The sequence below is a fragment of the Lepisma saccharinum genome, chromosome 6, assembly GCF_977018435.1.
Source record: "Lepisma saccharinum chromosome 6, izLepSacc3.1, whole genome shotgun sequence".
NCBI classification, from domain to species: Eukaryota; Metazoa; Arthropoda; class Insecta; order Zygentoma; family Lepismatidae; genus Lepisma; species Lepisma saccharinum.
In genome coordinates this window covers 611727-629237 of record NC_139234.1, presented here as the reverse complement: position 1 = coordinate 629237, position 17511 = coordinate 611727, and the positions used below count along the sequence as shown (strand labels likewise).

Sequence of the window (17511 nt, the reverse complement as noted above, 5' to 3'; positions counted from 1 at the left end):
TATAACACAAAACACTCTCCCCATACATCACTGAACATGAATAATAATAATACAAATACTTGATCACAAATATTTATTACCAACCATGTACAAGCTCACTTATCGTTTGCCTCCAACGCGAGGGGCACTCTTCTGGGTAACCTTTGTTGCCTTCTGCTTCGATGCAGGTTTTGCCTGAAAGTAAAAGGAGTTGTTGAGAGAGGAAAAGCAAAAACTACGGACATCATAATTAATTAGTGTATTAAACTATTGGCTGCTATTACAGAGGTTGTTCGCTTTATATCCGACCATTGTCGATTCGGTGCTGCCACCTGGCGTATCAAGCTGGAACTATGGGTCTGCTGGCAGAAGCAGTGTTTTGTCTGACCTTGTAGGTGCGTGAGTGTTGGTAGTGAATGTTATCAAATGGCGCCGAAAATCAACCGGTATTGGGAGGGTTACGTAATGGCCCTTTTCCATGCTAAGTTTTCATACATACGCATTGTGAAACAGTGTCGAGATAATGGGTTAACACTCGGGGTGACTACTGCGAAAGCGATTGTGGCCCGTTACACACAACAGGCTCTTCTTGCATAACATTCACCCACGAAAACCAGCAGGATAAGGGTTGCAAGCAAAGTGTCACCCGTAGTGCTTGGCATGCCACCAAGAAAATCCCCCCAACTCAACGTGATATGGCCCACATATTTCACCTCGCACCGTCAACTGTGAACAAAACAATTCGCAAGCACCTCAGGTTGAAGTGTGTGCGGAAGGCCCGTGTACACCACCTTCTACTGCGTCACATTGCCGAACTGAAGGAAATTGTATGAAAAGTACCTGGCATATTCCAAATGGAAGAAAGTTGTCACAATGGAGAATCGTATGTCCATCTCACTGCTGGTGGTCACATTCGGACGATCACATACCGTGACATTGAAGGCAAGGGGTGCAGCAACTTTGTTCATCAGTGCAGGGAAAGTTTCCCTCCTGGCTTTATGGTTGTGTCGGGATTCGGATATGAGGGTAAGTTGATATGCAAGGTGGAAAAAACGTGAAGGTGAATGCCAGATACTTCCAAGAATCCATTCTGACACCTATCTATCAGAGACATATCCCAAAATTGTATGGAATGGACAAGAAACAGGTGATGATCCATATGGACAAGGCTTCGAGTCATACCGCCAGAACATCACTATGTTTTTATCAGGAAATGGCAGAGGAATTAGGAATTCGCGTAATTCCGTTTTAAGACATTCCTGTGAAAAGCCCAGATGCCAGTCCAATGGATTTTTGCACATTTGGACTGTTGAAATGACGTCTTCAACATCGTCGGCCGTGCTCCATGGATGGTCGGATATAAAGCGAAGAACCATCTGTAGTACATCCATATATTGATATATTCCATTTGGTCATTTGTTGAACCTTGATTTAGAATTCCAACTTATTGAAAAGTTAGTGAAAATTTTGAGGCTGAACCAAGATTGGCCTGGTAGTTTTTCTTTCTTTTTTTCAGAATGCACATTTGTTCAGCAGGATGAATAGCAAGTCAACTGTAGATTTTTAACACCCACTAAATAGCATCATGCGATGATACAGCAGACCCAATTTTAATTTTAGATTACTGGATTACACATTTTACCGCATTATATATTTACTTTTTCAGCAAAATATTAAATATTTCCCAGATTTACATTTCTTAGAAGTCCCTGAAAAAGGAATTAAACGAGGTTCCACTATGTTCATTTAACTTCTTCTTTATTTAGATACAAATTGCACAGACCAATGACATCCACATCATGTAAGGGGGGATATTTAACGTTGTCTGATCTTGCCTAAGCACTAGGCCTAATTGGTTGTTTGACAGCAAGTTTCTTCATAGGAAAACGTGGCAACAGAGGGTCACTGCCATAAAGACTGGATGTATTTCCAAGTAAAAAGTTTGTTCACAATAAGAGAATAATATATATACTGTATATCTCTGTATGCAATACATCTCCGAATCCAAGACGACCACCCCATTTTTCAACAAGGGATTTAAAGAAAAAAAAAGAAGAACTATTTTCAAAACTTGCAAATGGTTACCTTTGTTGTGCATTGTCGTACAAAGAAAGATACCCCTAGACAAATCTGAGCCGAGTACGAAGTGCACAGAACCTCGAGTGCGGAGGTAAAGTGTTGGGGGGCCAGGTGAGTAACACCTTATTACAAGTAACTGAAGGAGACGATAAAAGTACCAGTATACACAAAATAAAATCAGATACAGACATCCCTTAGATACTAAGCATGCGAACGTTCAAGGCTAAAGCAGTAGGCGTGGCAGAGGGTAGAGTTAAAGTTTAATGGAAGCTCTTGGTTCTGTTCAGTAAAGAACAGAAAAACTCCATATGCCGAGAAAGCAAGACGAACCCGTACTTCAGGGCATGAAATTGCAGCAAAAAAGCTCATCTTGGATTCAGAAATATACGGTATGTAAGAATAAGATACCCAAAATGGAATTTGAAGTGTCTTGCAGCAAAATGCCTACATGAGTCATCGATCTATTCCTGCTTAAGAGAAGCAGTAGAAGTTTTAATGTACCGGTTCATGTCAGAAGAGGATAGGATTTTCAATTTGATTGTGTTGTAAAGATTACCACATAAAATATCAAAGAGGATATTAGGCTCTTAAGACCGAATCACAAAGAACTTTGTTTCCAGTACGAATGCCCTAGTTGGTGCTGAACTGACTACCTGGGTCGGAATCATGGCCTTGATTGGTTTTGAGGAACAGACTATGTTCTAATTGCAACTAGCTATCCTCGACTGGATTCTGTGGAACAGCCACACAGAGCGAAATTTGGTCATGTGAAGATAATCTGAGTTTGCCAAACTAAAGTTTATGTCTGTGGTTTCTGAGTGTTGGTTGTTTTTGCACAGTCAAATTTATAATAGATTTGTCTGGTTTTTGTTAGCTTTTGAGGAACAGACTATGTTCTAATTGCAACTAGCTATCCTCGACTGGATTCTGTGGAACAGCCACACAGAGCGAAATTTGGTCATGTGAAGATAATCTGAGTTTGCCAAACTAAAGTTTATGTCTGTGGTTTCTGAGTGTTGGTTGTTTTTGCACAGTCAAATTTATAATAGATTTGTCTGGTTTTTGTTAGCTTCTTGATAAAAGAAAAAGTAACAGAGATGATATGCATTCGTGTTCAGTTCATTAATATTTAGGTATTTATGCAAAGTGATGAGATTTGTACATAACAACTATGATTAGCGGATAATAAAAACTCTTATTATTACAAGTGTATTAAATGTTTCTTCTTATGAATGAATCCTGCGAATCTCATGAATAAATATGCATACCAGAGTTCATTAAAAAGCTTGTTCAGCATGCATTGATTACCGTATTTTCTTTCAAGCCAATTTCTAGTCCATACTTATCTCTTTTAATTTTTAATAATAGCATTAAGTCTCCTACGATAAGCACAGTAACGGGTATAGTGTGAGGTGAAAACTAGCAGATGGGTAGTCAGTCCAGCACCAACTCGGGCATTCCTACTGGAATGGAAATCCAGTTCCATGTGATTCGGCCTTTAAAAATGTGTACACCTGCCTTACTCTTTTGGTATGTGCTAAAAAGGAAACAAAATATGATGGCTAGTGTTGATTGTTTTTAATGATGTGTTGGGACAACCCAGAACTACTGTGTGGCTGCCTTGGCTGAGACCATGGATGGAAATGCACATGCGTCATCTGGACGTGTTCACTGGCAAAATAGGGGTGACGGCACTTTAGTCAGGAAGCGGGTTCCGTGAAAATGGTCTGCTGTGGAAACACCAATGAAGTTTCAAACGTAGTAACATCGTCGCCAAAAGACCTACAGATGTTTACGAATTATGTAATGGTACAGAATAAAAAGAATAGCCATCCATATACTATATAAGCAAACAGAATATATCAGGAAAGTTTTCATCACGTCACATTAGTAGACAAATTTGTTTGTAAACCAGTAATTTTATTCTGGATCATTCAATTAAATTGATCTCCTTAGTAAATATTATAGGAATTAGCACAAATGTACCCAGCAGCAATCAGGATAGTATTCACTATTAATGGTATTATTTTATATAGTTTTATAAATATAATAAAGAAAATGTAGTAACTGAATGGTTTGCGAGATTGTGTATTATATCGAGGGTGTTTTGTAGAATCTGCAACAGGGACCAAAACGACACAGTTTTCTTTGTTCCCTTCGAAACAGTTTGTTACGAATTGTAAGAGACATCACAAACACAACACAGCAAGCAGTAATAAACATAACAAACGAACACATGCAAGCAAAATGCCACATGGTGGTTTGGTGAGTGTTCTACCTGCTTCCCCTCTCGCGTTTGGAATCGTACTTTCCAACTAGTTTCGTTTCCCTTGGCCGGACTGTACGTTCTTTTCTCCAAATTCACATAACTTCAGTGGTCTAAAAATCTGTCCTTGATAGGTCTGTTGCACTGACCACTGTCCCATATACAGGGTGCAGCAATGAATTGGGCAATTTTGGATATAGTTACAGAGGAACCCCAATTTTATATTTTCCCGCCATTTTACATTCAATCTTGATGGTCCCAATCAAGCAAAATACTATAAAATTTTCCTCAATTTTACACTTTCCGTATTATAAGTTCTTTCATCAGAGGTAACATGTGACTAGTGCCATCTTGCAGCACCTGCTTTACCATTCAGTTGTGATGGACTCATGGAATAGGGTACAGTGCACACTCCTGTAAAAACATATTACAAAAACAATTGTGTTCATGAGTTGTGCATTTCTGAAACAGGACTATCCAGAAGGAAAAGTCATACAATACATAGGATTCTGTAAATCATATTTTTCAAACACTGCATCTAGGTTAATAATCAACTGTCACTCTTTCCCTTAATTAGGAAAACATGAAATGCAGGAACTCAATGTTGGGTTCCGCTGAATATCCTATGTTATCTACTCAAGAGGGAAGTTGAGACAATGATCAAAGAAAAAATCAGACAAAAGGAATGAGAGACAAGTGTTAGGATACTGGGATTTTAACCTACAATGTACTGAACATTATTCTGGTTTTCTGAACTACTTACCTTTGGAGGAGGAGCCTGAGCCTTCTTGGTTGCCTTCTGAGCCTTCTTCTGTTCTTTAGCAGCCCTGCAATGGATGCAAAGGACGAACGTTACATTCTAAATCCACTGCTCTTACATCCATTTGCAAGAATAGAAATTAGAAATTGAAAACCATATACATACATCTCGTATAGAGCGGCCAAAAGGAAAAGAACCTTTGGTCAAAATCCTTCATGCACCTTCCCCTCCATGCAGGAGTTTGAAGTACGAGGGTTGATGGAAAAGTTTCTGCAAACTACCTCCAACAGCAGCGCTAGTGTTCAGCTATTATAAAAATCTGAAGAATAGACCTTTTTTCTGTCTAAATTATCTTTCTTTGTTTAAGCCTATTCGTTTATTTTTCACAGCAGTTTGAAGAAGTAGTTAAATGGAAATTTCTCGTGAACACTTTCGGGCAATGATATTTTATGATTTCAAATGTAGTTTAACACCGAAACAATGCATCGAGCAACTTCATTTGGCTTTTGGGGATGAAGCACCTTCCAATAGGACTGTGTACAATTGGTTTTCCGAATTCCAGTGTGGTCGCACATTTCTCAGTGATGAATTTCGTGAAGGTCATCCATCCACGTCTGTTGTTGCCAGTAATGTTGATGCTGTGTGTGAAATGATTGAGAGAGATCAACATGTGACATACCGTGAGATCCAGGCATCCTTGAACATTGACATGAAAGAAACACATACGATTTTGCATGGTCATTTGAACGTATGGAAACTTTCAAGCCGTTGGATCCTACACAACTTGACCGAAGCTCAAAAACAGGCTCGTGTAAATTGGTGTAAAGAAATGCTCAAAAAATTCAACCAAGGCAAGTCAAATTTGGTGTACTACATTGTTACAGGGGACGAAATGTGGATCTATTCATACGAACCCGAAACTAAACAGCAATCCACTGTTTGGGTGTTCAAAGTGAGCCGAAACCAACAAAAGTTGTTCGTTCGAGGAGTGCTGCCAAGTAAATGATTGCTTGTTTCTTCAGTTATACCGGATATGTGGCAACAATAGCTTTAGAAGATCAAAGGACTGTAAATGCTGAGTGGTATACAACAATTTGTTTGCCAGAGGTCATCAATGAATGGCATAAAACAAACTCAAATTGCAGCATTATTCTTCACGACAATGCCAGTTCCCACTCAGCACACTAAACTGTTGATTTTTGTCCAGTAAAAATGTCGAATTAATGACTCATTTACCATACTCACCTGATTTATCACCTAATGACTTCTTTTTGTTCCCACACATGAAAAATAAGATGCATGGTGAGCGATTTGTGTCGCCTGAAACAGCTGTTGACGCATTCCGAACAGAGTTTCAGTGGAAAAAAATGCTTTCAAAATTGGTTTGAGCATATGCAAAAGTGTATTGACCTTAAGGGTGAATACTTTGAAAAACAATAAAACCATTCCCAGAATTTCATGTCTTTTTTCATATTGACTGCAGAAACTCCTCCAGCAGCCCTCGTACTCACGTGTCTGTGCAAGCTCTTTTGCCTGTAGTTCTACTATACATACTTCATAGCAGGATAGGAAGGATAACCACTCAATAAGTAAATCTCGGCTGTGAAAATACTATTTTCCTCCTGGGGAGTTTTTATGTATAAATACACATTAATTTTTTTCACACAAAAATGGTATCTGCTTATCACTTTTACTTCCTATGGGGTATTCTCATAGTACATACTGTATACTGTTCTTAAGTTCCATAATAAGTCAGGAACACTATTTCAACTTGCGTAACAAAAAAATAGAAACAACAATAGTAAAGCTCTTCTACAGGGAAAACAGATGAAGACTCATTCTCTCTCTCCCAGCCATTGTGCACAGCAGCAGTTTTTGTGACAAGTTCCCTTCAATTCAAAATATATGGCTTGATTGGATCGATTGCTTTGCTTTACTTTACTTCACACTCTTTCTGCCACTTTTGGTTAATTGCGAAGATGCGGTTTAGTGATGGTTTGATGAAATTGATGAAGAGAGACAAAAAACGCCAATGACCGGGCTGGAATTTCAACCTGGGACATTGGCATCGAAGCACACTGATAGGAACTTCACCACAGAGGTCGCCAAGCATGTTTGCATGGTCCATGCTGTTATACTAGTTGTTTCCAATGCTAAAATAATTATGTGCACTGTTTGTCTTGTTGACCACTGTCCACCCAAAACATTTGATCATTTCACGTCACTTAATCTAAAACAAAGCATAAAATGCACATGCACAATATATACAGGGTGCAGCAAAGAATTGGGCGATTATGCAGCATTGAATTGCTATGTAAGAGGTAACAGGTGACTATGCTATCTTTAAGCCCCTGCTTTAGCATTCAGTTATGGAGTTGTGGAATGGGGCACAGCTCCCATTCGCTGTAAAAGTGTATTACAAAAACAATAGTCAAATGTCTGCGCAGTCTCTTAGGCCGGTTACACACAACATTGCAAAACATGGCCACAGGAATTTGAGCCACCTTTTTCCAAATCCAATCATTAGAACCAGTTTCCTTGAAGTTTTGACGACATGGGCAGAAAGCACCAAATTATGACATGGTATATTAAAATGTATTCCTAGTGGACACATAACTATAATTTTTTTTGTAATATGGTTTTACATTGAAAGCACACTGTGCCCTTTTCACAACACCATCATAACTGAATGGCAAAGCAGGGGCTGCAAGGTAGAGGTAGTGATGTGTTATACTGATTGCAGACCCAACTGGCAGCTGATCTACTTTTTGCTACATATCTCTATCTGCTCACCAATCCTTTCGGGGGAGTGCGGCTCCACGAGTTTCAACGAACTCAGTTGCAAAGCAAAAGCTGTTGGGGTTACCTCTCTCCCCAAGCAGTATTGCCCAGTTTTTGTCAGTTGTACTAATTTTGCAGCCTTTGTGTACTATTGTACAACTTTTATCCAGTAAAGGTGCTGATCAACTCTCTCTCCCGTTTTACAGTATGCTTGGCCACAAGCTGTGCATCGGACGCTCATTTGCTCGTCCTGCCAGTAACTTTTGGTGTTTTGTGACTTGAAAATGCCCGATGTCAGTCGAACAGAATTCAACTGATCGCTGATTTGTTGTTTCCTAGCTACCAGTTGGGAATGTGATCAGTATACCTCTGACCTAATAATTAGCTATATCCAGTGTTGCAAAAACCACCTCATTCACAACCGCACCCTGTCTCTAAGAAAAACATTTCCCGAACATACTTGCTGAGCAACAGCATTCAAATGAGATTAAACGCACGCAAAGAAGACACTTCCAATAATATCCGGAGAGGAACTCACCTGATTGCCTGCTCCCTCTGAGCTTTCCTGACCTCAGGCTTCATGTTCCTCTTAGCCATGATGTCCGAGAGAGTGGCTCCCACGATTGCCCTCTGGAATTTTTGAGTCCTCCGCGTCCTCTTCCTTGCCTGCTCCTCCTCCTGACCCTTCTTGTGCTTCCGCCTAATAACACAAAAACATCACTTCGGTTCACTGAACATTATCATGGATATTGGCTGACACATTACATAACCTACAAGACAATATACACTGTGAACAGCTATATGCATAGTTCAAAGTGTACTAATGCTTTTAATCCTTAAACAACAAAGCACGTTTGCCAGTGAACTCACGGACTATGGACGAGTTTTCATGGGATATTTAAGCTTCCGCATGCTTTAAAATAAAATGTTATATCTCTAGTACTAAGTACACCTACAGTTACAAATTATATTTCTTTCTGTTCAGTACACATTCGAAGTAGAGAAAACAAATTTTCCCATAATTGGTTAGAAGAAAGAAAAAATTCATTGGACCCCCACGCAGGCAATGCCAGTACTTGATGGTACAAAACTAACTGCATATTGCCTGATATGTTTTCCATTACAGTGGAAAAAATTTGCAAAGTCTACCACTGAGCAATGAACACTGTCACACAACAGGTCGCTGCACAAGTTGAAGCTGGAATGATTGATTGATTGATTTGCTTTACTTTACTTCTCTTTTTGTGCCACTTTTGGCTGTGATGAATGGACACGCACAAACACCAAAGCACAGGCCAGGATTCGAACCTGGGCTCCCTTGCCACAGCGGCCAGGCCAACACTTCATTCCTCTCTCAACAAACAATGCAGCCTTCCCCTTCTGGGCAAGTGACCTCAGCATGGCTGAGTGAGGTACGGCTTACCACTACTACAAGCATTCCTTTCTTCCACTTTGGCATGATTGTGTGAGGTCTCTCTGATGGCAGAGTGGTAGCGTCGTTGCCTTGTAATCGAGGGATCACAGGTTCGATATCCGGTGGAGGCACACAGTAGTTCAGACCCCACTTTAAACTGTAGCTCCAGTCCTGATTAGGCTTACTATGCAAAAAGTGGACTTACAATTGACATGAATGTAAAACACGGAAGACGTTCAAACGTCGGCTGTCTTGTGTCCATTGCTCGCTGCAGGAGACTCAACTTTCCTCAACATATTTAAAGAATGTGGAAGTTTATAGGAGAGCCATATGATGCATGTAGTTATAAATGATTTATAGATTTTTAAATTTCCAAAATGGAGAAAGAATGGGATTTAAATATGTTTCTTAGGCATTTAATACATCATAAATAATTTATTATATCACTACCAGTAAGAGCTTACCATGCACAAGGAGTGGGAATAAGGCTAAGGGAGAGACCAAGATGTCGGTGTAAAGAGCAGATAGTGGAGAGTGTTAGGAGAAGATGACACGATTGGAACAGGAAAGAGAGGAGTGGTGGTAGACCAGGAAAAATGGAGAAGCTTGATTTCTATGCCGACCCAGCCAGAGGCAGGAAACAGCCAAGGATGATCATGTCTGGGTGACAAACTCCATCAGGGAACCACTGGTGTAAGTGTGCACCCAATTGCAGATATAAAATGAAAATACAGTTACACACCTGTAATTTAATTTAAAAACATTTACATCACTTTTCTGCCAATTTCGACACTGAATATAAGAGTGAATCGATGGAACTGATATGGAGGCACTCACATGAGAACAGTCATGCCCAAGAGGCTCAAACCTAGAATATTCTGTTACAATATGCTATGGAGGTTGAAAATAGAAATTACTATGACATCTTCCTCAACAGTCAAGTTGCCATATATATATATGAGTGAGTGAGAGAGAGACAGCGAAAGAAGGAAAGAAAGAAAAAAGAAAGGAGAAGGTAATTCTCTCTTTCCTTCTTTCAAATGATGCGAGGCGCAATGATGTATACCCCAAAACAGGGTAGCCACTTAAGGACCATGATAAAATTCAACTATAATTCCCAGTTTTCAAGGCAAACTTGCCAAAAATTCAAAAGTACAAGCAGATGTTTTCTCTATTTCAACTTTGTACATTTCACCTCTCACCAGCCACAGACACAAATATATTAACCATATAAAGTAATTTGCTATTTCACATACTCAGACTCAAAATACATATACAAACGATATGGGAAATAATAATCTACAAAAACTTGTTAATTGCATAAGACTTTCAAACTCAAAAAATTTACCTAGTAAGACCTTCAAACTCAAACAATGTACCTAATCAACTTTTTGCAACACTTTCATCTGTCAGATAGACTGTTCTGCAAAGGACACTAATTCTGTTATATTTTGCACTTTTCCTTCCTCGATAAAAATAAGAGCTGAACCGTGAAAAACTTGCCTCCGGGCATTTATAAATATGTAAAATTCAATGGAATTTGAATAAGCAAAGTTGCAATTTTTCACGTCTAGAGAAAAATTCATGCAAATTACACGGAACAAACATTTCACACAGAATTCCTGGGATTCAAGGAATTCCCAGTGAGTAGCCAGTCTGTAAAATTACATGAGGTGATTATATTCAATAGGCAAATCACAGAACACGCTTCCTTCCACATTTTTCCGCGAGGTACTCACCTATACAAAATTGTCCATCTCACTTTCCTAGGATTCTTTTTCAACCGAAATGCAGCTTCACATCTGCCACTTAAAAAGGTGAAAACCTGGAAAACAATAAAATTAAATTGAAAGAGTGGTAATACTTTCACACAAATCAGCTGAAACAATTTAAAATTAGCCCCTTTTAACTTAGGTAGCCTACACACTATGTTACATTTATAATTTTTCTCCAAACTTAGAGTATAAAAAGTGGAATATATGGCCAACAACATATTTGCATATGGACAAGCATCAAGCGTACAGTCAGATCCACTAGTATTGCTCAGCAAATTGTCCATGACTATTTTCATTATTTTTTCTCTTACACCCTGTGCGCTTTTAAGCGATGGATTTTTTGTGTGGTGGTGCAGAAGTTGTCAAAAACTTGTTTCGAGTTTTCTTTTAATTCTTGAAGCTCTTACAAGGTCAAATAAAGTGCATGAACATGGTGATGGAAAATTTGCACGGTAATACTCATGGATTCCACTGTACATCCTACAGATATAACCAAATTTTGTAGCCCCTACGGAAGCTACATTGCTACTATCAGGTTATCCTTGCTTCGAAGTTCTTAACCTTCAATTCTTGCAGGAAGAGAAGCCACGTCGCAGAAGCTTGTTTAGTTAACCTGAATAGCTAATCACTGAGCCACTGAAACCCTTATTTTATCCTGCAAGGAAAAAAGGTTAAGAATGTCGGTGTAAGGATAACCTAACGGTAATATTGTGGCATCTGGAGGGGTGAACAGCAGTGGGCAGATTGAGTGCTGGAGGGTTCAACAAGCATGCCAGGTGGGAGATCGATACGTTGTGGGTTCACGTCGCAAAACAATCACTCCATACATGTGCATATATAGCACATGCAAACTTGGAAAATTGTGCAGGGTGTCGACAAAGCTCATCGAAATGCATTTTGCATCACACTTGCAGCAACCATGCAACTAGTTTAAAGTGTGATCCACATGTCACATATCACTCTCATAAATGGGTCATGTTCTGAATATATAATTCAGATATTATAATACCAATTCTTGTGCAGAACGATATCTTCCAATTCTGCTTATATATGGTTCCGTGAGTAGGTTAGGCAGGTCAGAATGAGTGCTTTTACATTATAATTATGATCATACATGTTTACAGTGTTACTACAGAGCATTCCCTATGAGACTCAGAAGCAAGCGGCCCGCCATCAAAGCTTGTCTTTCCCAGTGAACGGGTCCACAACAGTCGTTTATATTAAACCTCGTAAAAAAGTTTCGAGTAACAGGGTCGGTTCTGAATAAAAGTGGAAAGAAAAATGGGGAAATAAAGTATACAAAACAATCCACACACCATCCATGAGTTAAAAAGAGAGTATTGTACGAAAAATCGGGAGAATTACAGTAGATGAACTTTGTTACCCTGCCCCCGTGTCAGGGCAACAGTGTTTTTTTTTCCTTATTTAAATATTTTATTAATATATATATATGTGTGATTAGTGTAAATCAATATATTATGTATTTTTAGGTTCGTATTATTCCATGTAGCTCTCTGTTCTTGCTTCGAGTTCCGAACGTTCAAAAGAAAGGCGGGCTTAAAAATCTTGAAAGAAGGGCCATTGGCAACAGACGCCACCAAAACGTATATAAACCCCCAGATGAGAGTGGGGGAGGTCGGCTCTTGGAACTGAGACTTGGAGGGGAGAGGCTGCTTTTGCTTCGGTCAGCAAGGATCGGAGGACAGGTCTCCCGAAACGGATGCTGTAAGAGATTGGATTGCTGGACAAGCTAGTGCCTTGATATCCAGTTTACAGGTAAAAAGGTAGTTTGTACTGGATGTTATATTGAAGTAATTACGGTGCGCTGGGCAGCCTAGTGCCTTGTCACTGTGGAGGTTGAGAAATGTACACGTCGGGCAACCTCGTGCCTGTTAAGACGTTTCTTGGAGTAACGAGAGTCTACCTTGTGACAAGCATACTCCTGATGTAATTCATGAAATGTAAAGCATCCAGGTACAAACAATAGAGATTTCCAACATCAAAATTAGAGTTTTGTCCCCATTATTAGAGAAATGAACGTTCAGATACGAAATGTATATACTTCAAATTTTACTTTAATTAAACTATAGAAAATATCCTAAATTTCTGTTTCTAATTTCACAGATGCTAGACAGGGTAATTTATCCCCCTATAGCAATAAGGTTTCGCAAAGGTTATCCATTGTCTCTTGTAGTTAATTATATAAATATGTTGACTTGTAGCAACCCACGTGCATTGTCGTACAAAGAAAGATACCCCTAGACAAATCTCAGCCGAGTACGAAGTGCACCAAACCTCGAGTGCGGAGGTAAAGTGTGGGGGGTCAGACTAGTAACAACTTGCATGTGTAAATGCCAATTTCCTTCGGAGATGCCAGGAATGTGTTGCAGCAGACGGACATAATTTTCAACACCTTCTGTAGTTAAGGTTAGTACACAATATGAAAACTAATTTTAATAGCCGACTCTAGCGACTGTCGCTGACCCGTTCACCAGGAAAGACAAGCGATGATGCCGGGCAGCTTGCCACCAAGTCTCGTAGCGAATGTTAGGGAATGCTCTGTATTTGTACATTTTATGTATGTTACGATTGGCAGGTTTCATCACCTTAGTATTAAACACTTTCCTTCATCTCCTGCACAGTTTAAAATGTGTATCATCTGGACAAGCACATACACAGAATGCAACAGCAATGAATTACACAAGTCTTTCTGGATCATAAGAACAAAGTAATTTCTTCAAACCTATATCCACAATTATATCCAGAAGAAAGGTTAGAGAGATGAGAAAGAGTGACGAAAGAAAGAAGGAAATCCTCTTTCCTCTCTCTTCCAGAGGAGTGAGGGACGGGGGAAGAAACAGAGCTCGCTCTCTCTCTCTCTCAGAGGGAGAGGGCAAGAGAAAGAAAGAGAGAGAGCTCTCTTTTTCTTACCTTCCTTCTTTCTTTGAGTGGGGGTTGGTGAAAGGGGGAGGGCCTCTCTCTCTCTCGAGAAAGAGAGGTGAAAGAAAGAAAGAGAGAGATAGGAAAGAATTCTTTCTCATCTTTCTTCTTCTCTCTCCCTGTGAGAGATATTTTCTCTCTCTTTCTCCTGGGAGGGGGAGGAGGGGTTGACAATGAGGAAGAAAAAAGAAAAGGAAGAAAGAAAGAAAAAGGAAGGAAAGCTGTCTCTCTCTCTCAATCCCTCTCGCATCTCTCTGGAAGAGAGAATTCCTCTCTCGCTCTCTCTCTCTCTCTCATTCTTCCTGCCTCTTATCCCCTTTTCTGGAGAAAAAGAGAAGGTACTTGTTTACTATCCTTCCGACACATTTATTTATTTTTACAGAAGAAACTACTTACCGTAATAAGTTCCTGTAGCATTGTCGAACATCGGGAAGGTGTTTTGTGTGATGTGGGAATGTTTCATAGCTGAAATTCATGTTGTTTGTTGAAAATTAATTCTCCGACGGAGAATAGCTAGCCCCATGAACCATTGGCACGTGGATAGGTTAGGAAACATGGTTAAAATTTGGTGTCGTGTTAGTATCAAGATCTAGAAATTGGAAATAATTGCGAACCATTGGCGCTAGCTCCACAAACCATTGGCACATGGTTAGGTTAGTTCTGTTAGGTTAGGAAACATAGTTAAAATTTGGTGTCGTGTTAGTATCAGGATGGTAAAAATTTACTATCCTTCGGACACCTCTATTTTTTTGGTTTCGTCAATTTTTGACATTGATACTTACGTATCTGCTTCGCGGAACATTCCTGAAGGTGTATTAACGTTGTTTTGATGAAATTAATTGCAATTTTTCACATTACCAGAATGTCTTTCTGGTAGGTGTTTTCCCTTGCCCGAGACACAATATCGCGAGTACACCTTCCTACATAATTGCACGTCCGGCTTCTCTTTTGCAAATTTTTGACATTCAAACTTACGTATCTGCTTCGCGGAACATTCCTGAACGTGTATTGACGTTGGTTTGATGAAAGTAAGAGCAATTTTTCACCTTACGACTTCTTCTTCCTCCTACCTTTCCGTTTGCCTCACACACAACATGGCGCGCACACCTTCGTAAATAATAACGCGCAGGAATGACGCATCGGCGTTGTTCTTGTCGATTTTCAACTGTTATACAGTGTTTCAACCTTCGGAACCAAGAAAAGCCCGTCGACAAACTTAATCAGATCTATTTCTTTTTAACTTTATTTTTCGCGTTCTGACACAAAATTTTAACTATGTATCTCAACCTAATCAACTAACCTATCCACGCACCAATGGTTCGTGGGGCTATCTTTTTCACTATTGAAACCTTTGCGTGGCCTACTAACCTATCCACGTGCCAATGGTTCGTGGGGCTATCTTTTTCACTATTGAAACCTTTGCGTGGCCTACTAACCTATCCACGCGCCAATGGTTTGTGGGGCTAACGCCAATGGTTCGTGGGCTATCTTTTTAACTATTGAAACCTTTGCGTGGCCTACTAACCTATCCACGCGCCAATGGTTCGTGGGGCTATCTTTTTCACTATTGAAACCTTTGCGTGGCCTACTAACCTATCCACGCGCCAAATGGTTCGTGGGGCTATCTTTTTCACTATTGAAACCTTTGCGTGGCCTACTAACCTATCCACGTGCCAATGGTTTGTGGGGCTAGCGCCAATGGTTCGTGGGGCTATCTTTTTAACTATTGAAACCTTTGCGTGGCCTACTAACCTATACACGCGCCAATGGTTCGTGGGGCTATCTTTTTAACTATTGAAACCTTAGCATGGCCTACTAACCTATCCACGCGTCAATGGTTTGTGGGGCTAGCGCCAATGGTTCGTGGGGCTATCTTTTTAACTATTGAAACCTTTGCGAGGCCTACTAACCTATCCACGTGTCAATGGTTTGTGGGGCTAGCGCCAATGGTTCGTGGGGCTATCTTTTTCACTATTGAAACCTTTGCGTGGCCTACTAACCTATCCACGCGTCAATGGTTCGTGGGGCTAGCGCCAATGGTTCGTGGGGCTATCTTTTTAACTATTGAAACCTTTGCGTGGCCTACTAACCTATCCACGCGCCAATGGTTTGTGGGGCTATCTTTTTAACTATTGAAACCTTTGCGTGGCCTACTAACCTATCCACGCGCCAACGGTTTGTGGGGCTATCTTTTTCACTATTGAAACCTTTGCGTGGCCTACTAACCTATCCACGCGCCAATGGTTTGTGGGGCTATCTTTTTCACTATTGAAACCTTTGCGTGGCCTACTAACCTATCCACGCGCCAATGGTTCGTGGGGCTATCTTTTTAACTATTGAAACCTTTGCGTGGCCCTACTAACCTATCCACGCGCCAATGGTTCGTGGGGCTAGCGCCAATGGTTTGTCCACACCCGGCACAAACTTTACAACACACCCACCACACGTCATTCTCCAAACCCTCGATCCACAGTTCTAACTCTCATCGCAAACGCAGGGAGTTCGAAACACTGGATACCAACAAAACACAATCACGACACGTCATGATAGTCACGACGGTGTATGAAGGTGTACGAACTTCATGGTATACGCAGATGTACGCACCAAACGCTATCTCCGTCGGAGAATTAATTTTCAACGAACAACATGAATTTCAGCTATGAAACAGTGCAACATCACACAAAACACCTTCCCGATGTTCGACAATGCTACAGGAACTTATTACGGTAAGTAGTCTCTTCTGTACAAATAAATAAATGTGCCCGAAGGATAGTAAACTAGTACCCCGGTGGGCTCACGTTGTGTGTGATAACTAATCAAATGACCGTATAAAGCAGCAGACAGGAATTTGTTGAATATTCTGAACTTGAACACCGCTTTCAGTCTAGTTGGTTGAACGTAATTATCTTGCAGAACTATGACACTGCACAGAGTGTCAAAAAGTGCAGCCAACTAGACGGGCTATAGCATTGCATACGTGAAGCATATTGATCATTACATGGTTGCATATAAAATATATACGATACAGGGGGCAACAATTTCTTCTGAAGTTTAGTCATACCATAATAAATTTCAAAGTACGGTATAGTTATCAAGTCGTATATTAATGCAATTTATATTCTAACAGAGTAAATTACATGCTTTAGCCATACCTTGCCATCAGCCTTAACCATAGTTTTTCCATGTCCTGGATATATCTTGTACCCGCTGAACGTACATAACCCAATCCTAAAATAAAAATAAAAAGACAATGAATAACAAAATATATTTAATTATCAGGCAAATATCAAGCAAGATTCCGTCGATTTAATTAGATTCGAAAATCTTACGTTAACATAAAACTTACTTCATCTTGGTTAATTTGCCTCAGCTTCCTCTTGCAATTGCACAGCATACAGAAAAGAATGTGCGTGGTGATACTGATGGGAAAAGAGGAAGAAGAAGAGGAACCGGAAGTTCATTTCTTAAACCAGACCGTGGTTCGGGATCGGGCAGGGTTATTTTCGGGAAATATCTC

General features: G+C 40.1%; 1 protein-coding gene across 1 annotated transcript; it reads right to left on the bottom strand.

Annotated features, from left to right (window-relative positions):
• Positions 1-58: 58 nt before the first annotated feature.
• On the bottom strand, positions 59-17418 carry RpL24 (ribosomal protein L24). Its single transcript, XM_083124476.1, has 6 exons — positions 17341-17418; positions 17147-17222; positions 11019-11104; positions 8404-8565; positions 5088-5151; positions 59-174 (listed from the first exon to the last, which is right to left on the bottom strand). Exons 1-6 carry the CDS (start codon positions 17343-17345, stop codon positions 100-102), a joined length of 468 nt encoding a protein of 155 aa, XP_082980602.1. The 5' UTR covers positions 17346-17418; the 3' UTR covers positions 59-99.
• Positions 17419-17511: the final 93 nt, after the last annotated feature.